Here is a 23,883-nt window from a genome sequence, read left to right on the forward strand (position 1 = left end):
AGGTCTGATGCAAGGCTCCACTCTGCCTTGCTGGCAAGGTGGGGTCAGCCCCAGGCCTGGTGGTGCCTGGGGGCAGGGCCTTGGGGCCACCCCCAAGGACAAGTGTCATCGTCCCCATTTTATAGATGGAGAAACTGAGGTCTAGGGAGGGAGGCCACTTCACTCTACGGTGGCTTAGGATGTGTGGGTGCAGCCTCAGAATCTTTGTCTCCATGGCCTTCAGCCTTGAGCATCATCTGCCTCTTGTGTTCTCCACCCCTATCCTTAACTTAGCACTCTCACCAGGCTCAGCACTTGGAGGGCCTCTGGGGGAGTCTCGTCATTTCTCAGAGCCCCTGAGGCCTGTATGAGGTCAGTCCAGTGCTCACCAGGGGTCACGGTCCTTGCCAGGACCCGGGACTGCCACGTTCCCAGCCTCTTCACTCATACTCTCTCACACGCACCCTCCAACCCCAGGGTCCTCATCAGACCTCCCCACCCAGGTCTGCCTTGGGGATGTCTGCTCATGCATGCCCCCCAGACCCCAACCCCTGCCTTCCTGGCTATCTGTTGCTCATTATTAGGCCCCAGTCCTGATATCCCCTTCTCCTCTAAATCACCTCTGTTTAGAAGCACCTGGGACCCTATGGACTTCCCACAGCCATAGCCCTGTTCAGGGGACTGGAATAGTCTGGAAAGCTTCACCAGGGTGGGAGGGGTGGGTGATGGTTGAGATGATGTTGAAAAAGGGCTTCGGAGACATGGGAGCTGTGTGACCGCATAGACGGCGGGGCTGGCCATGCAGCAGCTGCTCTCTGCCTGGCCCAGGCTCCTCTGCGCCTCAGAATCTGATGGGGAGGTAGGCAGGCCCTTGTCCGTCTGCCTGCCAAGTTTAGGTTTTATCCTGGGTGGGGAGGAGGGAGGCAAGAAGGGGTTTGAGCAGAGGAGCCTGTGGTGGTATTTACGTTTCTAGTCCTCTGGGCAGATCTGAGACCCTCTAAGACCTAGAACAGGGTGGGGCACAGGCGCAAGAGTGATGGAAGGATGGATGGACCGGTGGACAGGTGGACAGCAGATGTCCTGGGAACAGGCAGTTGGGGAGCAGAAAGGGTTGGGGCCAAGAGGAGGCTAGATAGATTTACCCAGGCTTTGTGACTCTCCAGAGAGAATTTTAGAGTTCTTTTCCTCCATGTCTCTCTTCCCAGACTGTGGCCTTTAGTTACCTGTGAGCCAAGGGTGGGAAGCTGAGTGCACGAACTCTGGATGGTGGACAGTCCTGGGCTATGTGTTCAGCTTCCTTCACTCAGCACTCCTTGACCTCCTCTCCAAGCCCAGCAGTGGCTGAGGACTGGGGAGAGGGGCTGGTTCCCAGTGGGGAACCAGGCAGAGGCAAGTGTCTTCGCATGGTCTGTGATAAGAGGGCCAGAGAGGGAGCCCAAGAGCCCTGTGGTCGTGCTGAAGAAAGGATTTGCGACAGCTGATCTCAATGGCTAACCAGAATTTTGCACAGAGTGAACAGGGAAGAGATGTCCTCTGCACAGGCCAGGCAGCAGGAGAGCAGACGTATTCAAGATGCTCGAGTAGTGGGTAGAGCGGAAGTGAAAGGGCCAGGGTGTATGCCCAAGTAGGGAGGGAGGCAGGATGTGGGCGCCAAGGTGCAGGGCCAGGTTGGCTCCAGCCCTTCCTAAGGACGCTCTGCTCAAGGGCCGTTCCCCCTGTATGTTCTGTGCCTGCTTATTTGAGGTTGTAGCCGATGCCTCTGGTCACAACAGGCCTGACTTCCCATTTCTGTGAGTCAGGGCCCCTCTCCTACTTCATTCTGACCCAGGGCCTGGTGGGGAAGTCTGTGCTGTGAAAAGAGGTGAGTGTTTGGCAAAGCTGCAGGAGTGAAATGTGGACTGGGTGTGAGGCAGTAGGGGATGGTGGGGACTGTGGAGAATTAGCAGATACATGGGCTATCAGAAGGGCAGAAAGAAGAGAAAGAAAGATAGTGCTAAGTCATGTCTGACTCTTGCGATCCCATGAACTGTATACCCTGCCAGGTTCCTCTGTCCATGGGATTCTCCAGGCAAGAATACTGGAGTAGGAATACTGTATTAGGAATTCTTACTCCAGTAAGAATACTGCCATTTCCTTCTCCAGAAAGACAGAGGGGCCACTGAACTCTGTCAGCGTGACTGTTTGGAAATTCTGGCCTAGTACCACCAGATCTGTGGATTCTTTTAAGAGAAGAATTTTTTCCAGATTTTTTATATGAATAAAAAATATTTTATATGGTCCAGATTTTTTTATATGAATCTTTTATAAAGTATAAAAGTCTGAAGTAACATGTTTCAAACCTCTGCCTAGCTAAACAGGAACATGTGGACCCATGTGGCTCATTGCTGGGCGCACGTGATTGAGCCCTGAGTGTGCCGTAGAAGGAGCAATGTCCTCGTGTCCCAGACCAGCCTAGGCCTCTCTCGGACTGGGCAGAGAGGCCGGGACTGTTGGTGGTGGTACCTCAGAGTTGCCCCAGGCAGCCCCCACGCCAGTCTTTGGGCAGCATCCGCCCCTGTGTTCAGTACTGTTTACAGGTTGCACCCCAGTGGGCAAGGGAAGCTGAGCTGTCCAAATCCCAGAAAGCAGATAGTGTTTCCTTTTGTTGAATTGTCCTGTTGCCCAAATGACCACATGCTTGGGAGCTACCGGTGAAGAAAGACAGGAGAAACATCGGAAGCAAGACTGGTGAGGTAATAGCACTACATAGGTATCCATGCTCCAGGGAGAGTGGAGAGCAGCTGTGTGGCCTGGAATAGTCTCCAGACCTGGAGCCAGACCGCCTGGGTTCTTTTGTTTTTCTGATTTTTATTTTATTGGAATATAGTTGATTTATAATGTTGAGTTGGTTTCAGGCGTACAGCACGGTGCTTCCGTTTTGTACACATAATATACCTGTGTTCGTTCCTTTTTAGATTCTTTTCTCATAGGTTATCACAGAGCACTGAGTAGAGCTCCCTGTGCTCTACAGTAGGTCCTTGGTTATTATAGTAGTGTGTGTGTGTTAATCCCAAGCCCCTGCTTTGTCCTTCCGCTCCATGTTTCCCCTTTGGTAACCATAAGTATGTTCTCAATATCTGTAAGTCTGCTTCTGTTTTGTAAATAAGTTGATTTTTATTTTTTAAACCAGATTCTACATATGAGTGACATAATATTGATATATAATAACCTCTTTCTGACTTCACTTAGTATGATAATCTCTAGGTTTATTCATGTTGCTGCAAATGGCATTATTTCATTCGTTTTTACGGCTGAGTAGTAGTCCATTGTGCAAGCGCGACACTTCTTTACTCCTCTGACGATGGACATTCAGGTTGCTTCTGCATCTTTGCCACTGTAAACAGTGATGCTGTGAACACTGGAGGCTTCCCTGGTGGCTCAGATGGTAAAGCGTCTGCCTGCAGTGCGGGAGACCCAGGTTCCATTCCTGCGTTGGAAAGATCCCCTGGAGAAGGCAATGGCACCCCACTCCAGAACTCTTGCCTGGAAAATCCCATGGACGGAGGAGCCTAGGCTACAGTCCATGGGGTCGCAAAGAGTCGGACACGACTGAGCGACTTCACTTTCACTTTTCGTGAACACTGGGGTATGTGTGTCCCCTTTCAGATTAGGTGTTTTCTCCAGGTATATGGTGAACAGAGAAATTGTTGGATCATACGGTAGCTCTAATTTTCCTTTTCTGAGGAACCTACATACTGTTCTCCATAGTAGCTGTACTAATTTACATTCCTGCCAACAGTGTAGGAGGGTTCCCTTTTCTCCACGTCCTGTCTACCATTTATCGTCTGTCGACTTCTTGATAATAGCCATTCTGATGGGTATGAAGTGATACCTCACTGTAGTTTTGATTTGCATTTCTCTGGAAATTAGTGATGTTAAGCATCTTTTCATGTGCCTTTTGGTCATCTGTATGTCTTCTTTGGAGAAATACCTATTTAAGTCTTCTCCCTATTTTTTGATTAGGTTTTTTTTTTTTTTTGACATAGAGATGCATGGGCTATTTGTATATTTCTGAGATTAGTCCCTTGTCAGTCGCTCCATTTGCAAATATTTTCTCCCATTCTGTTTCTTCATTTTGTTTGTTTTTTCCTTTGCTGGGCAGAAACTTTTAAGTTTAACGAGGTCCCATTTGTTTATTTTGTCTTTGTTTTCATTACTCTAGGAGATGAATCATAAAAGACACTGCTGCAGTTTATGTCTAAGAGTACGCTGCCTGTTTTCCTCTAAGAGTTTTATCGTGTTCAGTCTTCCATTCAGGTCTTTGATCCATTTCAGGTTTGTTTCTGCAGGTTGCTTGGTGTAGTCATTTTGACAACGTTTATTCTTCCGGTGTGGGTATACCAGGAACACGGTGCATCTCCGTCTCTTTGCATCATCTTCAGTGTCTTCCATGAGCATCTTACATTTTTCCGAGTGTAGGTCTTGCCGCCTTAGGTAAATCTACCACTGAGTATTTTCCTCTTTTGGATGAGATGGTAAATGGGGTTGTTTCCTCAATTTCTGTTTCTGAGCTTTCATTGTTAGTGTATAGGAATGCAAGAGACTTCTGTGTATTAATTCTGTATCTTGAAACTTTACCAAATTCATTGAGCTCTCATGATTTTCTGACAGCATCTTTAGGATTTTCTGTGTATAATATCATGTCATCTGCAAACAGTGACAGTTTACGAACCCAAGGCAATCTATAGATTTAATGCAATCCCTTTCAAATTACCCATGGCATTTTTTTTAATAGAACTAGAACCAAAAAAATCTTAAAATGTGTATGGAGACACAAAAGACCATGAGTAGCCAAAGCAATCTTGAGAAAGAAAAACAGAGCTGGAGGAATCAGACTTCCTGACTTCAGACTACACTATAAACTATAGTAATCAGAACAGTATGCTGCTGCTAAGTCACTTCAGTCATATCCGGCTCTGTGCGACCCCATAGACGGCAGCCCACCAGGCTCCTCCGTCCCTGGGATTCTCCAGGCAAGAACACTGGAGTGGGTTGCCATTGCCTTCTCCAATGCATGAAAGTGAAAAGTGAAAGTGAAGTCGCTCAGTCACGTCCGACTCCTAGCGACCCCATGGACTGCAGCCTACCACGCTCCTCCATCCATGGGGTTTTCCAGGCAAGAGTACTGGAGTGGGGTGCCATTGCCTTCTCGGTCAAAACAGTATAGTACTGGCATAAAAACAGAAACATAGATCAAAAGAATGGGAGAGAAAACCCAGAAATAAACTCACATGCCTGTGGCCAATTAATCTATGACAGAGGAGGCAAGAATATACAGTGAAAAAAAAAAGACAGTCTCTTCAGTAAGTGGTGCTGGAAAATTGAACAACAATATGTAAAAGAATGAAATTAGAACATTCTCTAACACAATGCACAAAAATAGACACTCTACCCATTAAACGATAACTCTCCATTCTGCTGTCCTCCAGCCCCTGGCGACCAGCTTTCTACTTTCCATCTCTCTGAATTTGCTTATGCTAAGTGTCTCATGTAAGTGGAATCATACGGTACTGGTGTTTCAGTGGACGGGCTTATTTCACCTGGCAAAATGTCCTCAGGGTCTGCCCATGTTATGGCGTTTGTCAGAATTTCCTTCTTGTGGCTGAATAATATTGTGCTGTATACGTGCATCACATCGTGTTTATCCATCTGTCCATCCGTGGACCCTCGGTTTGCTTCCACCGTTGGGGTATTGTGAATAATACTACTGTGAACATGGGTGCTTGTGTATCTGCTCGAGTCTCTGCTTTCAGTTTTTGGGGATATGCCCAGAAGCGGATTGCTGGGTCGTACAGTAATTCTGCTTTTAATTGTTCGAGGTGCTTCCGTACTGTTTTCCACAGTGGCTGCGCCAGCTTCCATTCCCATGAACAGGGCACAGGCGCTCGGTTTCTCGACACCCTCACCAGCGCGGGTTGTGTTCCACTTTTTGGATGGCAGGATCCTCACGGGTGTGAGAGTTTCGACTCCCGTCTCCCTAATGATCTCCAGTGTTGGCTCGTGGTTCTGCTCTCATATTATCTGTCCTGTCTTGTTGCTTGTGCCTCGGCGGTGCTCATTGCTGCCCTGTGCTCCATGGCATGAGCAGACCATGATGCTCCCGCTCATTCTGCCACTCATGGGCATTAGCTGGTTTCTCATTCAGAGAGATTGCAGAGGGTGCCACTAAGAACATTCTGGAGTGCGTCTTTTGGTTCCCAAGGTGTTAGGTGTTTAAATGCAAGCCACTGCCATTTGAAAGTTAGTGTTGCATCTATAAACCAATAAATAAAATGTGTAATGCATGCTTCCCGAGGGCCCAAAGGGTCCTCATGCTTGGACAGGCTCCACAGGCCAGGCTAGGCTGCTTCCCGATATGCCCTTCTGCCCTGTCCCAACCGCCTGGTGCCTGCCCTCCCAGTTTCTGATCTGCTTCCTCGGGTCGGGGGCGGGGGCGCCATCCTGGGCCCTGACAGCACTCCCTGCCCTCTGTTGTCCCCAGCGTCCTCCCCGCTGTTGCGTCAGCTAGCTGAGGGTGTGACCAGCTCCTCTCTGTGCCCAGGGATCTTTGGGCAGCGCCTGGAGGACACAGTCCACCACGAGCGGAAGTATGGCCCACGCCTGGCACCGCTGCTGGTGGAGCAGTGTGTGGACTTCATCCGGGAGCGTGGGCTCAGCGAGGAGGGCCTCTTCCGCATGCCCGGCCAGGCCAACCTGGTGAGGGACCTGCAGGATGCCTTTGACTGTGGGGAGAAGCCACGGTTTGACAGGTGAGCTCCTGGGAGGAGATGCAGATAGGGCCGCCTGTCCATCACCCTGCAGAGTCTCCTCTCAGGATGCCAGCTGAGAGGCCTGGGTGCAGGACTGGGAGGAGATGCAGATAGGGCCGCCTGTCCAGCGCCCTGCAGAGTCTCCTCTCAGGATGCCAGCTGAGAGGCCTGGGTGCAGGATGGAGGGTGGGGTGAAGCCCCACACTGGCACACGCGTGCCCGCCAGCCCTCCTGATGGGCGGAGTGTGGGGCGTGGGGCCGGTGTAGCAGCCCTGGGTCTCCCTCATGGGTAGATGCTGCTTCCACGCGGGCTCTGTCCACTGTGGAGATGCCCCTCATAAGCCCACGTCCGTCTCTTGGCTCCGCTGTCTCAGGGTGACCCATTCCCCACCCCCTGGCTCCTTAGGTGCCAGTACTGAGATGCACATCCCCACAAGTTTCGGGGGCAGGAGAGTGAGTCTCCTCCACCCGTCCTCGCCCAGCACCCAGACTACCCAACACTGGGGCTTACTGGGTCCTAGGGTCCCCCTGGGACAGAGTCAGCCTCACTGAGAGCCCAGGGGCTAAGAGCAGGGAGAGGTGACTGTTTGGGGGCCTCTTCTCTCTGACGAAACCCCCATTATGGGGTAGTTGTTTGTAGAAAGCTCTTTCTGCAGGCAGCCAGCCAACCCTGGCCCCCGTGGAGCTTCTGCCCCTTCTCAGATCCGCCCTCTCCTGGGGCAGACAAGCCCCCACCCCTTGCAGGATAGGCCCACAGGTTTCTGCTGGCAGCCCTGGCATTTTCAGGTCTTTTCCTCTCAGGGCAGAACACCGCCAGCCCCTCCAGCGTCTGCCCAGACCATCACCGCAGCCAGGAGAGTCTATCTTTTTCAGATGTGGAGTGTGGGTCTGATCGCCATTTCCCAGAGATGGTCTGCCCCAAGCGGGCACAGGCCAACAGTGTGGAGTGGGGAGAAAGAGAGGAAGTGAATTTATGGGGAGGGTGGAAAGATGGGGCAGTCAGGGCTGAGCCGAGCTCCCGGGACCAGGAGCACTGTAACCCTGGGCAGCCAGGAGGAGTCGGGATGGGGCTTTGGGCAGGGATGCCGGAAGTTTCAGGGTCGGCCACAAGGTCTGCAGCCCAGAGGGGCCGCCCTCTGAGTCTGCTTGCCCAGATCAGAAATGCTTCACCTTCCCCACAAGGGGCTGGCCCTTGTCCAAAGGCAAGCTGCTCATCCTCCTAGCTTCCCATCCCTACCCCCATCTTCCTGGGGTTCCTGCTCATGCAGTGGCTGGCAGTGAACTCATGGGGTCCCCAGGTGGAAGGTGGCTTGGGCTCAAGGCTGGGTACCCATTGGGGACATAGGCTTCCAGGAAATGGGGGTGTCAGCAGAGGAGTGGCTGGGAGAAGGCAGAGAAGGGTGAGGGCAGCTGCGTGCTTGGCTGGAGAGGGGAGGTGGGGGCAGGGATGAGGGCTGCTCAGTTAGCCAGACCAAGAGCCATCAAGAGCCACCAGTCCTGAGGCAGGGAGGGGCTCTGGGGATGCAAATTCAAGGTGCATGTGGCCCTGTGGAACCCCAGAATTCCAAATGCCAGGGTGGAAGGGACCCCAGGGCTCATCTCAGTGATGAGATGGACAGCAGGCCAGGAGGCACCTTAATGGCACAGCCACTTTTGGCCTGAGGCCCATCTTTCCTGAACACCTCCCATGAAGGACATGCAGATCCAGAAAAGCAGACGAAACACCTGGGGCCCACCCAGCCTGGAAGGCAAGCTTGGAGGAGGTACCAGGACTGCAGCCCAGGACCTGACCCCAGAATCCAAACAGGCCCAGGGCCACCATCCTCTACAGGGCCAACTGCAGCCTGGGCAGCTCCGAGCTGCAAGCAAAGACTGATGCCTGGGAATGGACATATGGGGCTCCAGGGCACTGGAGATGGGGCATCTGTAGTGTGAATAGGAGCCCAGAAGCTGGGGAGAGGTGCTGACCTCTGACTTGCCCAGCTAGGTGCCCAAGGACAGCTGCCCTTTTCCAAGGGGCTTGGCAGCCCTGCTTGGTGGGCATGTTTGACACAGTCCTCCTGCTTCCACTAGAGGGTGATCCTGGGCAGAGGAGCAGGCTCAGACTTGGGCCAAAGGACAGCTGTGCCCCTGGCTCCTGTGCCCTTGGCTCCACGACCCCAGAGTACCCTGGGGCAGGCACCAGGCCAGTGGAAGGTGGCCCTTCACACCCGTCTATTCCTTGGCCGGTCGTCAGTGTGTGTGTGCATGCATACACATACACGGATGTGGGAGCAGAGACTGCCCCTGAGCGGGTGGGCGAGGTGCTGGCCACCCCGCAGTCCTCTGGTGCCCAGCCTCACGGGTCCTGAGGGGGTGGGCGAGGTGCTGGCCACCCCGCGGTCCTCTGGTGCCCAGCCTCACGGGTCCTGAGGGGGTGGGCGAGGTGCTGGCCACCCTGAGGTCCTCTGGTGCCCAGCCTCACGGGTCCTGAGGGGGTGGGCGAGGTGCTGGCCACCCCGCGGTCCTCTGGTGCCCAGCCTCACGGGTGTCCCTCCGTCTGCAGCACAACAGACGTGCACACGGTGGCCTCACTGCTGAAGCTCTACCTGCGGGAGCTCCCCGAGCCTGTGGTCCCCTTCGCCAGGTACGAGGACTTCCTTAACTGCGCCCAGCTGCTCACCAAGGACGAGGGGGAGGTTAGTGGCTCACGGGGACCCATGCTGGGGGAGTGGGCCTGCTAGGTGATGGCGGGGGGAGGTCATGGAAACAGGACTTTTCGTGACTTTCCATGGTACATAGATCCTGTAGCCTGCTTTGTTGGGGGCGGGGGCCAGGCCTAGAAGCTCCTAATCTGGGAAGGGCTAGCATATTTCCCCACTAGGAGGGAGGGTACTCTGGGGTGGGATGCCTGGGGCATCCCCTCCGTGTGTGCAGCCCTCCATCTCTCGGAGGGACAGGTACCTCCTGAAGCAGGCTGTGTTCCAGCCATGCTCTTGAGTACAGTGTCCTCCTGAAGCAGGCTGTGTTCCAGGCATGCTCTTGAGTAGTGTCCTCCTGAAGCAGGCTGTGTTCCAGCCATGCTCTTGAGTACAGCGTGCCCAGGCTGGACCACCACTCAGTGGGCACTCCTGCTCCATCACCTCCTCCCACATCTAACTCGGGCTACCCAGGCCGGCCTTGGGATTCAGAAACAACCAGACCTTTCATCTATTTCTATCCTGCCTCCTCCCAAAAGAATTTGAGATTGCCCCCAGGACAGAGCCCCCCGCCTGCAGCCCTGGTTGGCTCCAGCTGGGGAAGAACTGTTTGCCCTCCCTGTGGCTGTGTGGGAGATGAGGGGTCTTTATCTAGCAAATATTTGTGCCTCGATAAGTGAGCTGAGTGCTGGCCCTGACATTCCTCTGTGGCTCTGCAGAGGCACATCCCTCACAACAGCATCTCGAAAGTAAATCTCTTCCCCCAGAGGTCACCAGCCATGGGGATGAAACTGGTGGTGCCCTCTGGTCACTGGCGGCCAGGCCCCTGGGCTGTGGCTGGAGGTCTGGACTCAGATTCCCACCCCTCCTCTTCCCGCCTGCCTCCAGCAAGAGAAGGCCTGGGGCCTCCCTGCTGATCTTTGAAATGCTGTTTTTTCTCTCTCAATCCCAAGGGGACTCTGGAGTTGGCTAAGCAAGTGAGCAGCCTTCCCCTGGTCAATTACAACCTGCTCAGATATATCTGCAAGTAAGTGACTTGGGGTGGGGCTTCCCTCTCCTGCGGTCTGGCTCCGTATGCCTTTCATAGGGGTCGGGGGGCCACCCACACATCTGTCAAGCCAGTGGGGGATATAAAAGAAGTCTCTGCACTTACAGAGCTTATTATAGTCCCGATCGGAGCAGTCAGTGTTATACAGTCCTGAGTACACCATTCCTGAAGGAAAGCGGGATGGCCTTTGTTCCTTCTGCTTCACCTGGGTGCCTCTCACCATCCCTCCCCGTGGGTCTGCTTCCTGACAGTGACCTAGGCTCAGGGTGCCAGGAGAGGACAGGTAGGGTGAGCCTTCACCCAGCCGGGCATCTGGGGGTCTGAGCCTTTCTAGGCAGCTGCGCCCACTGCAGGTGGGGAGTTCTGTCCTTCCACACCAACAACAGGCCCTGGTTCCAGTGGCCTTTACTTCTGATGGCCCTCCGGATCTCAGGGAAGCTCTGCTTTCTTCTGAGCCTGGCAGGGGCAGCTGACTGTGCCCGGTAGCTGTGGAAAGAGGGGCACAGCTGAGCACGGGGGCCAGGCAGCTCCCAGCAGATCTTGAGTCAGGATTTGCTTCTCTGCCAACTGTCTCTTCCTTACTTTGTAGGTTTCTGGATGAAGTTCAGTCCCACTCAGATGTCAACAAGATGAGCGTCCAGAACCTGGCAACTGTTTTTGGGCCTAATATACTTCGGCCGCAGAGAGAAGACCCAGTGACCATTATGGAAGGTAACGGTGGGGGGTGTATGGGGTGGTGCTGGGTGCTCTGGGCTCACGTCGGTCCTGGGCAAGTCCTCAGAACCCTCACAGCAGGCCAGCAGGAGGGGTGGCCCCAGCCCTGCGCACTTGGAAGCAAGGTAACGGTGGGGGGTGTATGGGGTGGTGCTGGGTGCTCTGGGCTCACGTCGGTCCTGGGCAAGTCCTCAGAACCCTCACAGCAGGCCAGCAGGAGGGGTGGCCCCAGCCCTGCGCACTTGGAAGCAGCCTCTCTGGACCTCCTCGCTGCCTTCTGCAGCCCCTCTTCCCCCATGGGGTCAGCTCTAAAAGGAAAAGGAACTTTGCCCTGTGGATGGGGTCATAAGGTGCAGTTAGAATGATGGGAGCGGCTGCGGGGTGGAGGTGGGGTGGAGAAGGTCAGTGCCCTTGCCCTTAAATATACACAAATGAGGGTGGAGGGAGGAGGTTCGGGATGGGGAACACATGTATACCTGTGGCGGATTCATTTTGGTATATGGCAAAACCAGTACAATATTGTAAAGTTAAAAAAGAAAACAAAATTACACACAAATGTTTTTGAAAATTACTGAAGTAATTTTCTATTAAATAATTGTCACAGGCTTCTTCTGGATGTTAGAGCTCAGCAAACCCTAGGGATATTACGTTCTGTATTGAACAGACATACTAAAAAGATTTTAAATAATAGAGCAACAGCAGCCGCTTTGCACACGTCAGGGCCTCTGCCGAGTGCTTTACTTCTACCACTGCGTTTCAGTCCTCACAAGAAGTCCCCGGTTACTGCCCCCACGTGACAGATGAGGAGACAGGCCGCAAGAGGTGCGGGGACTCTGTTAGTCTGACTTTTCAAAGGGCACACAGGTGCAGGCTGGCCTGGAAAGGAGCGCACTGCTTGGAGGCCCCATAGGAAAACCATCCTCTCTAGTGTGAGAGTCTGGCTGCTCACAGGAAACCCGCAGCCGGTCAAGCCAAGGAGCGGAGAGGCTGGCAGAACGCACGCAGAACCTGCCTGACGCCAGCTGGAGCCTGCTGCCCTGGCACGAGGCAGGCTGAGGGCAGAGTGGCCATTCCTGTGGAACATGAACTAGGGGAGGTGCGGGGGTGAGGGGTGGGCTGCAGAGCTTTCCCTGTCCCAACACTCCCTTGGCCTGACTGGCAGTCTCCCCAGAGCTCCCACCTGCCTGGCTGCACAGGTGCCTGAGGGCAAATGCTCACCCTGCTGAACTGCCAGGTTCTTGCTTCACCTACTAAAGATTGTTACTTACTGTTCCCCATGACTCTCCATTACTTCTAGTGGGAGTAGAAGCACTTGCCCTTCCTCATCACACAGAAGCCTCCCTGTCTCTGGTCTTTGGTGGAGGATAACAGGAGGGTAGATGCCTTGGTCCCTCTGCAAAGCCTGCCTTTGTCACGGACCCCTCTCTCCACCCACAGCCTCAGGAACTGAGTCCCCCCATATGGTACAGGCTGTGTCTCAGGGGCTGTGGCCTGGGGAAGAGGAAGCATGTGCTTGTGGGTGGGGTTGTTCAGGTTAGGGGGGTGGCTATGTGCATTTGTGTGTGATTGTGTATGGGGTTGTGTATGTGTGACTCTTTGTATGGGGCTGTGTATGTGTGTGACTGTGTATGGGGTTGTATGTGTGTGTGACTCTGTGAATGAGATTGTATATGTGTGTGACTCTGTGTATGGGGTTGTGTGTGTGTGATTGTGTATGGGATTGTGGATATGTGACTCCGTGTATGGGGCTGTGTGTGTGTGTGACTCTGTGTATGGGGTTGTGTATGTGTGACTGTGTATGAGGTTGTGTGTGAGTGACTCTGTATGGGGTTGTGTGTATGACTGTATGGGTATATGTGTGATTATGTGTCTGGGATTTTATATGTGTGTCTATGGGGTTGTGTATGTGTGTGACTCTGTGTATGGGGTCGTGTATGTGTGTGACTGTGTATGGGTTGTGTATGTGTGTGACTATGGGGTTGTGTATGTGTGACTGTATGGGTATATGTGTGACTGTATGTCTGGGGTTTTATGTGTGTGTGTATAGGATTGTGTATGGGGTTGTGTGTATGTGTGACTATGTATGGGGTCATGTACGTGTGTGACTTTGTGTATGAGGTTGTGTGTGTGTGACTGTGTATGGGGTTGTATATGTGTGTGACTGTGTATGGGGTTGTGTATGTGTGTGACTGTGTATGGGGTTGTGTGTGTGACTCTGTGTCTGGGGTTTTATATGTATGTGTATGGGGTTGTGTGGAGAAGGAATGGGACCCCACTCTAGTACTCTTGCCTGGAAAACCCCATGGATGGAGGAGCCTGGTGGGCTGCAGTCCATGGGGTCGCAAAGAGTCTGACATGACTGAGCGACTTCACTTTCACTTTTCACCTTCATGCATTGGAGAAGGAAATGGCAACCCACGCCAGTGTTCTTGCCTGGAGAATCCCAGGGACGGGGGAGCCTGGTGGGCTGCCATCTATGGGGTCACACAGAGTCAGACACGACTGAAGTGACTTAGCAGCAGCAGCATGGGGTTGTGTCTGGGGTTTTACATGTGTGTGTATGGGGTTGTGTATGAGGTTGTATGTGTGTGTGACTCTGTATGAGGTTGTGTATGTGTACGAAGCTGGGTCTGTGTGCCCACATGCACCCATAAGACATCTCAATTCTGTGTCCCAGAGCCTTGTGCCCCCAGAGTGGACAGTCAGGCATGGCCACTGTGGGCAGCAGATGGGGCAGCCAGGAGGGCCCTGGCACCTAGGTCCTGGTCTCCAGCCCCAGCCTGCCCTCGGCTCAGCCCACAGCCTCAACCAGCACTGTGTCTGCTCCCCACTCTGCCAGCTGGTTGGAATGGGCGTGAAGGCTGAGTGCCTTTCTGTGCTCCAGACCCCACATTGGAGGAGGGGATTTTGGGTATGGTCCTTCTGTCCCTGTCTGAATTTGGAAAGTGTGGTGGCCATCCTTACCTTTGGAGCGGAAGATGGTGAGCTCTTGTTGAGTCCACACTTAAGGAGTAGCCTGGTTTGAGGCTACTGGCAGAGCTGGGCGCCCTGGGTCCGAGCTGCAGCTTGCTGACTGGTCTGGAGAAACTGGACTGGAGGCATTCCCAGTCAGCCTTTTCTTATTCCTTCTTCTTGGCAGGCACTTCTCTGGTCCAGCACCTGATGACCATCCTGATCCGCAAACACAGCCAGCTCTTCACTTCGAGGACCACGGAGGGGCCAGCCTCCCCACGCGGGGGCCCACCGTGCACCGTGGGGTGGGGCTCCGAGGAGGTCACCAGGGACGACCAGGCAGAGCCGGGCAGCCCCAGCGCGCCCTGCCTGCCCTCGCACAGGACCTCTTCTCTGGATGGGGCTGCCGTGGCGGCACTTTCTAGAACCTCTCCCACGGGCCTGGGGAGCCGGTGCAGCCCTGCTGCCACCAGCCCTGGGAAGAAGGTGCAGACTCTGCCCAACTGGAGGTCTTCCTTCCGGCAGTCAGGGTCCCGGTCGGGGAGTCCGAAGGTGGGCACCTCATCCCTGGAGGTCCCCATCATCTCCTCCGGAGGGAACTGGCTCATGAATGGGCTGTCCTCCCTGCGAGGCCACCGCCGGGCCTCTTCAGGAGACCGGCTCAAGGACTCGGGCTCCGAGCAGAGACTCTCCACCTACGACAATGTGCCCCCGCAGAGCTGCTTTCCCAGCACACCCAGTGTGGCCAGCCTGCCCTGGTCTGCGGCCTCCTCCTGTGAGGCCTCGGCTCAGGGCTCGGTCAGCAGCTGCACAGCATGCCGGGCCAGCGACTCCTCCGCCTGCAGCTCCCTGCACATCGAGGGAGCCCTCGAGCCCTCCCCTGTCCTCAGCAGCAGCGAAGAGCGCAGATCCCTGGATCTGGACCATGGCCTGGATGGAGTGGGCACCTGCATCAGCAGCAGCGAGCCCAGTGACCCAGGCAGCCCTGCTCAGGACCACGCCCGCCGAACCGAGGTTCTCCAGGGCCTGGTCACAGAGCTCAGAGCAGAGCTGTGCAGGCAGAGGACTGAGTATGAGACGAGTGTGAAAAGGTAAAAAGCCTGTTGGGCGAGTGCAAGACTGGCACTCCCAGGCTGGGCAGAGACCTTGCAGCCAGCAGCTCACTGGACACCGGTCCTGGGCAATCAGCCTCTGGCTTGGAAAGATAGCTCCTGAAGGCAGGGCCCAGAGCAGCCAGCCCCCAGGAAGCTGCCTTTCTGGGAGAAGGTTCCCTAGGACAGGGCCGGGAATGGAGGGATGGGGGTCCTCTGTCTGGGAAAGCTTGGGAGCTGAGGGCCTAGCATGCAGCCAGGACTCCGTGAGGCCAGCTGAATAAAGGAGCGAGTCAGAATCTCAGTCTGAGCTGCTCAGAGTACTTTGATAGAGAGGTTCGGAGTGGAGGTCCCTATGTGGCCGTCAGGGAGGAGGCAGGCCCCCTAGTATGTCCTACAGTTCAGGAACTGGGAATGGGGCAGGGCCTCTGTGCACTGCAGGCCCCAGGCCAGCCTGGCTGACTGACCGACCATGGTTGGGCCTGATGTAGAGTGAGGACATCTGGATGGAAATCCAATTTCCTCTGAAGAGGGAGCTGACCTTGCTGAGCCAAGCCCTCCCTTCTACTGGGTCACAGAAGACGCCCTGTGCCACCCTTTAAGGCTTGCAGCCTTGCTCACTGATGGGCCCTGGTTCCGTCCTCTCAACTCCTTCGTGCTGAGGGCTTTTCCCCTTGTTATAGTCACCAGCAGAGCCTATGGGTCTTCCCAGGTGGCACTAACGGTGAAGAATCTGCCTGCCAATGCAGGAGACAGACATAAGAGCCTCGGCTTTGATCCCTGGCTCTGGAAGATCCCCTGGAGCAGGGAATGGCAACCCACTCCAGTATTCTTGCCTGGAGAAGCCAATGGACAGAGGAGCCTGGTGGGCTACAGTCCAGAGGGTTGCAGAGTCAGACACGACTGAAGCGACTTGGCACACACACAGAGCCTACACTAGATAGTGAGCATCAGCATCTCAGACCCTTTAGCTCCTTTCGCCCCAGGCCTTGCATCAGCTGACTGATGAACCCATGTCCCACCCACTAGCAGAAGGCTTCAGTGGGCTCTGAGTGCTTCCTTTTTCCATCAAAGTGGAGGCTTCTGTTTCTGAGCATGGGATTCCCACGGGGAGCTGGAATGGCAGCATCTGACCCTCTTGTCCTGCTGGCAGCTGTCTCCTGGGTACCTGGGGAGCGTCAGGTGTGTGCCGGCTCTGTGTTCCTGGTGGGAAGATGGCAGCAAAGGGGCTATGAGGGCAGTGCCCACTGCCATGGGGGAGATCAGAGGTAGGTGGGGACACAGTAGGTGATATCTGAGCCAGGACTTGGCTCCATAGGAGCCAAGACCAATAGGACTGAGCTGAACAAGGATGAGAAGGACACCGCATGAGTAACACCCAGGGTGTAAAATTGTGGAGGAAACCCCCAGGGTAAGCACGGGGTGGGACACAGCAGGCAGAGAGAGCAGCAGGGGCTCCTGCAGATTCGCTGGACGGCGAGGGCTGCCGAAGCTGAGCTTACAGAGCACACCGGGTGTGTTACTGGCGGATGCTGTCCCAGGGCAGCCTCAGAGGGCGTCAGAATCAACCTGTCACCTCCTTGGCTGTTTGTGGAGGTGACTCAAGCTTTCACCTTCTCAGGGGCTGGGATTCTCAAGGGAAATGCAGTCTTGTTGTCTGGTGGGCTCTGGGTTCAATCCTTGACCCACTGTGCGTTCGCTGAGTGTCCAGGCAGGCTCTGAAAGCGTGAGGTAGTGGGGGTGGGGTAGGGGGCGAGGCCTTTTACCAGGAGTGATGCCTTGATTTTATTCGCAGGGAGATGTGAAGCTGCTGGCAGGCCTAGAGGACTGCCATCACTGATGAGGTGCGCTGGCTGCTGTGTGCAGGAGCGCTTGACAAGGCAGACAAAGCCCAGTTAGGGGCCACGGAGATCCAGGCAAAGCCCAGCTAGGGGCCACGGAGATCCAGGCAAAGCCCAGTTAGGAGGCCACGGAGATCCAGGCAAAGCCCAGTTAGGGGCCACGGAGATCCAGGCAAAGCCCAGTTAGGGGCCACAGAGATCCAGGCAAAGCCCAGTTAGGGGCCACGGAGATCCAGGCAAAGCCCAGTGAGGGGCCACGGAGATCCAGGCCAGACCTGTGGGCGGCATGGACTCCAGAGGCAGCCGTCGAGGTGGGCAAGTGGCCAGATTCAGAACATGTGGGATGAGAAAAATAGCTGACTTGAGGGACACCATTTTTGTTTTGGAAGAAGGTGGTCTCGAGTGAAGAGACTGGGGCTGTACGAGGGTGACTTGGGAAAGGAGGGCAGGAACTCGCAGGAGCCGGAGCTGTGGGTCTGTTAGGCTGTAGATGCTCATGAAGTTTCTGAGTGGACTTGAGGGAGACGAAGATTGAGGGTGTCACTCAACCTGCCACTCACTCCTGTGGTGCTTGGAGCCTGAGGCTGGATACAGTCCCTTTAGGAGTGGTGTGGAAGGAAGGGGGTGGCCCAGGGCGTTCTCCAGAGCTCTAGGGGGGATCTGTGCAGGAGGAGCCCCGAGGGGAGGAGAAGCAATGGAGAGGCTCGTGGGGGACCTGCTGCCCCCACTTTGGGGGTGGTCTTCTGACACTGTCCCCCCCAAGATGGGAGGTTAGGGTAAAGGGAGGCTTTTTCCCTTCTCTGTGTTTTTTTTTTTTTTATTGAAGTATAGCTGATTTATTTACAGCATTGTTAATTTCTACAAAGTGATGCAGTTTTAATATACATATTATTATACATTATTACATACATATTAATATACATATTATTATACATAATACATAATATATTCTTTTCCATTATGGTTTATCCCAGGATACTAAATATAGTTCCCTGTACTATAAAAAGGACCTTGTTGTTTATCCATCCATACACACACACACACACATATATATATATAAATAGTTTGCATCTGCTAACCCTGAACTCTGAATCCCTCCCTCCCCCACCCCCTCACCCCCCCCTACCCCCTCACCTCCCTCCCCACCCCCTCCCCTCCCCACCCCTCGCCTCGCCCTTGGTAACTACAAGTCTGTCGTCTATATCTGTGAGTATTTCACAGATAAGTTCATCGCCCTTGGTAACTACAAGTCTGTCGTCTGTATCTGTGAGCATTTCAGATAAGTTCATTTGCGTCATATTTGAGATTCAACACATGGTATCTGTCTCTCTCTCTGGCCTCCTTCACTTAGTATGATAACCTCTCAATGCATCCATGTTGCTGCGAATGGCACTGCTTTCTTTATGACTGAGTAGTACTACACTGTGTGTGTATACACACACACACACACCACCTTCTTTATGCGTTCATCTGTTGATGGACATTCGGGTTATTTCCATATCTCGGCTATTGTAAAAAGTGCCGCTATGAACACAGGGGTGCACGTGTGCTTTCGAATTACGAGTTTTGTTTGGGTATATGCCCAGGAGTGGGACGGCTGGATCATAGGGCAACTCTATTTTTTTGTATATTTTAATTTTTTTTTTTTTTTAATTTTGACCATGCCACATGGCTTATGAGATCTTAGTTCCCTGACCAGGGATTGAACCCAGGCCCTTGGTGGTGAAAGCGCAGAATCCTAACTACTGGTGCGTGTGCCTGTGTGTGCGCATATGCGGGCATATGCATGCACGCACACACGCATTGGTCATGTCCAACTCTTTGCGACCCCATGGACTGTAACCTGCCAGGCTCCTCTGTCCACAGAACTTTTCAGGCAAGAATACTAGAGTGGGTTGCCATTTCGTACTCCAGGGGGATCTTCCCAACCCAGGGATCGAGCCTGTGTCTCCTGCGTCTTCTGAATTCATTCTTTACCCCTGTGCCACCTGCGAAGCCCCCGAACCACTGGACAGCCAGGGAATTCCTATTTTTAGTTTTTTGAGGAACCTCCATACTGTTTTCCTTAGCGGCTATACCAACTTACATTCCCACCAATAGTGTAAGAGGGTTCCCTTTTCTCCACATCCTCTTCAACCATTTATTATCTGTAGACTGTTTAACAGTGGCCATTCTGACTAATGTGAGGTGATACTTCACTGTAGTTTTGATTTGCATTTCTCTAAGGATTAGTGATATCAGCATCTTTTCACATGCCTATTGGCCATCTGTTACCTCATCTTTGGGCTTCCCTGATAGCTCAATTGGTAAAGAATCTGCCTTCAATGCAGGAGACCCTGGTTCGATTCCTGGGTCAGGAAGATCTGCTGGAGAAGGGAAAGGCTACCCACTCCAATATTCTGGCCTGGAGAATTCCATGGACTGTAGTCTGTGGGGTCACAAAGAGTTGGAGATGACTGAGTGACTTTCACTTTCTGCCTCATCTTTGGATAATGTCTGTTTAGGTCTTCTGCCCATTTTTCAATTTCACATCATTTGCAAATATTGTCTCCCAGTCCTCAGTCTCTCTTCATTTATGGTTTCCTTTGCTGTAAGTTTGATTAGGTTCCATTTGTTTATTTTTGCTTTTATTTCTGTTGCCTTGGGAGACTGATCCAAGAAAACATAGGCACAGTGTCAGAGAATGTTTTGCCTGTGTTCTCTTCTAGGAGTTTTATGGTGTCATGTCTTATTATTTAGGTCTTTTAGCCATTTTGAGTTTATTTTTCTGTATCGTGTAAAGGTATGTTCTAACTTCGTTGATTTGCACACAGCTTCCAACTTTCCCCAAACCACATGCTGAAGAGACTGTCTTTTCCCCACTGCATATCTTGCCTCCTTTTTCAAAGATCAGTTGACCATAGGTGTGTGGGTTTATTTCTGGGCTCTATATTCTGTTCCACTGATCCATATATCTGTTTTTGTGCCAATACCATGCTATTTTGATTACTGTAGCTTTGTAGTATTGTCTCGAGTCTGGGAGTGTTATGGTTCCTGCTTTGTTCTTTTTCCTTAGGATTGCTTTCGCAATTCTGATCTTTTACAGTTCCCTATACATTTTATTTGTTCTGTGAGAAATGTCATGGGTGCTTTGATAGGGATTGCATTAGACCTGTAGATTGAGTAGCATGGCTATTTTAACAACATTCTTCCAGTCCCAGAGACGGGATCATGTTTCCATTCAACTTGCGTTATTAATGTTTTGTAGTCCTCAGCACGTAAGCCTTTCACTGCCTTGGTGAGGTTTATTCCTAAGTTTTTTGTCTGTTTCTTGTTCTTCTGATGCAGTTTTAAAGGGGATTGTTTCATTGTCAGTGTAAAGAAATGCAACCAACTTCCTCCCGGCAGTCTTCCATGGCTACCGTGCTGAGTTCGTTCATCAGTCCTACTGGTTTCCTGTGGCCATGTGGGTTTTCTGCATGCAGTGTGTGTCCTCTGCATCTATGACGGTTTCACCTCTTCCCTACCAACCTGAATACCTTTATTTATGCCTCTTGGCTGACTCAGGGTCTGGGACTTCCAATACTATACTGAGTAACAGTAATGAGTGGGCCTCCCCGTCTCGTTCCGGATTTTAGCGCTTCTGCATGCTCTGTCTTCAGCAGTTACCGGTGAGGGCCCAGGCCTCGCGGGGGTGGGAAGAGGGGCGTTGGCTCCGCGCATCACGTGCCAGGTGACATGCCGTGGGCCTCCTTAGCCCGTCGTAGCTGCGTGCACGTTTTCAGGGCCCAGGCCTCGCGGGGGTGGGAGGAGGGGCGTTGGCTCCGCACGTCACGTGCCAGGTGACCTGCCGTGGGCCTCCTTAGCCCATCGTAGCTGCAGTGCACGTTTTCAGGGCTCAGTGCAGTTTGTGTCCTGCCCAGCTTACGTCTTGTAGTCAGGTCGGTTCCCAGAGCCAGGCACAGCCTGTCCCTGAGGCCTCAGAGGAGTGCGTCATTGGTTGAAAAGATGAAAGGCCTGTGGTGCACTCCATGGTGGCAAAAAGGAGCAGTGTCTGACATGCTGGGGAGGATCAAGAGCAGCTTACCAGAGGGTGAGACATTTGGGCTGGGGTTTGAAGGCCGAGAGCGAGTGGAAAATGAAGTGGCAACCTGAGTGGGGTTTCCTGTGAGTCACTGTGTCTGGATGGAGCTCGGTGGGTCTTGCAGAGGAGCAAACAAGGGGACAGTTTCCTGCTTCCCTCTCGCTGTAGGGCTCAGTCCTGTTCTCTGCCAGCAGGCAGTCCAACCCTCACTATGCCAGGTAGCCAGGCGGGAGGGTAAGTGGTCTTCTACTTGAGTGAGAACTCAGGGAGGGCCCCTGACCTTGAGTGCAGAAGGCCAAGAGGAGGATCTCTGAGGGGTGAAGCCCCAGATCTTGTGAGGATATGTGGTCTGTGAAGCCTCACCTGGCACCGGGTCTGAATTCGCAGCATCCTTCCCCTTGGGTATCAGGTCTGAACAGCTACTTTACCCCATCAAGTGTCTGCCGACAATGGAGCTCGCTTGCAAACCTCAGCCCAGGTCTAAAATGGTGTCTTTCTTCTTTCATTTTTTAAGACTCGAAGAAGGTAGTGCCGACCTGAGGAAACGAATGTCACGGCTAGAAGAAGAACTAGACCAAGAAAAGAAAAAGTACACAATGCTGGAAATAAAGCTGAGGAACTCGGAGCGGGCACGGGAAGATGCAGAAAAGAGGAACCAGCTGCTACAGAGAGAGATGGAGGAGTTTTTTTCAACCCTGGGAAGCTTGACTGTTGGGGCAAAAGGTGCCAGAGCGCTGAAGTAAAGGAATCCGCAGAGTTCGTTTCTGCTGCGTGCTTGCCCTCCCGGCCCTCCACAGCCTCGAGAGGAGCCAGAGCCTTTGCAGCTGGACCTGGGCCTCAGTGGTGCCAGCAGATCCGGCACAGGCTGGAGAGAGCAGTCCTGACACCCCGTCAGGAGCCCGAGCCCCACCCGGGATCTGGAGGCTGCTCCGACCGTGCAAGGCGTGGCAGACATCAGGGCGGCAGTCCCATGACCGCCAGAATAGATGGCACCTGGGATCTGAGTGGCCCACCAGGACCTTTCTGCATTCTTTATTAAATGTGCTCTCAAAGCATGATGGCTGGGTGCCTGACTCCTTTATGGTCATGCAGAGGGAGGGTACTGAGTGACCTCTTCCACTTCTCACAGGGTTGGAAGTCCTCTAGGTGTCCCAAGGGTGGGATGGCATGGAGGAGCCTTGAGAAGTGGGTGACAGAGCTCTCAGAGCACCCAGTGTTACCATGGTCACTGAAGCTGACTCAGGCACATCTGTGTGCTCCCGGCTCAATCTCCTGCGCTCAAGGCAGGATGGTTTTCCTCACTGCTTGCTCCCCCTCCCGCCGCCTGGGCCTCTGCAGCTGGTGTCTGTCCGGAATCTCTCTCCGGCCTTCCACTGTAACCTGCTGTCCTTTGCATGGCCCTGGCTCTGCTGCAGAGCCAGAGCCCGTGAGTCAGAGCTCAGCAGGGGTGCTGCGCTCCCTGCTTCTGCTCCCCTGGGTATGTGCAGGGTGAAGGCACGGCTCTGTAATGGAGAGGTGAGCCCAAGTGACGGCCACACCTCAGCTGTGCCCACCCCCCTTTGCAGATTCCCCTTGAGCTGATGCCAATCCCTCTCCCTTCCCTGCCTGCTTACCTCCAGTTCATCCTCAAGGCTCCATGGGGGCAGTTCCTTCAAGCCTTTCCCTGGCTGCCACCGAACCCAGCCCAGGCGTGGGCCAGAGTTCGTCAGGACGGACCTTCAGTGGCAGCAAGGCAGCCGCCTCTGAGCAGAGGGGACTGGCGTCTGGAGAGCAGGCAGTGCCAGTGCCATTCCCTTCATCTGCTCCTGCTCACGGCACCCTTGCCTATCACTTTTCACTATCCTCAGCAGCCAACTGCAATGGTTTTGCGGGGAGTGGGGTCACCAAAGTGCCCCCATTTCTGACTACCATCTCTGGAGAAATCACTCAGGCCAGCTACCCATCTACCTGGAGTCAGGTGTAAACTATGACAGCAATGCTCCAAATGCAGGGTGCTGGTGCTCCCAGAAGTGCTGGCTCTCCATCGTTAAGGTGCAAGCCCACAGGCCCAGGCTGACTAGTAACTCCAGCGTAGTGAGGAGGCTGATGACTGGCCCTCAGCCAGGTCACTGGTGGCCTCGCCAGCCGAGAGGAGAGGTGCCTGCCGAGGGCCCCCAGCAGCAGCAGCGGCCAGGATTCTCTTGGGGAGCTCTGAGGGGTGGGGTCAGTGGACAGCAGTACTTGCACCCGCTCCCAGGCCCATCGCTATCCTAGAGGTGTGGGTGACCAGCGTCCCCCGGGGTAAAGCACTGCCCTCCTCCTCCGGTTCAAGGAGAAAGAAAGTAGTATGAAGTGACTGACTGCTCGCAACAACTCTAGCATAGGATTAACCACATGCTCCCTATTCAGTGGGGAAACTGAGGCCAGGAAGGGAGAGCTGAGAACGCCAGTGTATTTTATGGTCCTCAGTTCTGCTAACTTTGACCTAGAGTAGAAATGCTGCCAGGCTATGAAAGGAGCAGAAATGACCAAAGGGGCTCCACGTGATGACAGGGACGCTGTCTGTCTGCTCAGCCGTTAGTCGTGGCAAAGGCTCAGCTTTTGGTCAAGTGCTTGCCCCAAACCAGCTTGTGAGCCGCACTGCCACCTGCTGGCTTGAGACCTGCAAATTCAATTTTTCTCTGAAAATTAGGCAGTACTCAGTAGATATTCCATCCTCCAATTTCCATTTACTTAGCACTTTCCATTCT

The 23,883-nt window shown here is 53.6% G+C and overlaps 1 protein-coding gene across 27 annotated transcripts in view; it reads left to right on the top strand.

The window, feature by feature from the left end:
• The window catches only part of ARHGAP22 (Rho GTPase activating protein 22), a 179,292-nt gene extending 157,080 nt beyond the window's left edge, over nt 1-22,212 (top strand). For 15 of the 27 annotated variants that reach the window (XM_086381244.1, XM_086381233.1, XM_086381237.1 and 12 more), the window contains 6 exons: nt 6,560-6,767; nt 9,313-9,445; nt 10,399-10,472; nt 11,083-11,204; nt 14,347-15,250; nt 21,669-22,212. In XM_086381244.1, coding sequence (XP_086237370.1) covers nt 6,560-6,767; nt 9,313-9,445; nt 10,399-10,472; nt 11,083-11,204; nt 14,347-15,250; nt 21,669-21,897 — 1,670 coding nt within the window. In that variant the 3' untranslated portion in view covers nt 21,898-22,212. Of the gene's footprint in view, nt 1-6,499; nt 6,768-9,312; nt 9,446-10,398; nt 10,473-11,082; nt 11,205-14,346; nt 15,251-21,668 lie in introns of all 27 variants that reach the window. The other 12 variants (XM_086381243.1, XM_086381231.1, XM_086381225.1 and 9 more) reach the window with 2 other exon arrangements.
• Nucleotides 22,213-23,883: the final 1,671 nt, after the last annotated feature.

Source organism: Bos grunniens, chromosome 28, assembly GCF_055505025.1.
Source record: "Bos grunniens cultivar Pamir isolate PY7600 chromosome 28, Bosgru_T2T1.0, whole genome shotgun sequence".
In the NCBI taxonomy this organism is placed as follows: domain Eukaryota; kingdom Metazoa; phylum Chordata; class Mammalia; order Artiodactyla; family Bovidae; genus Bos; species Bos grunniens.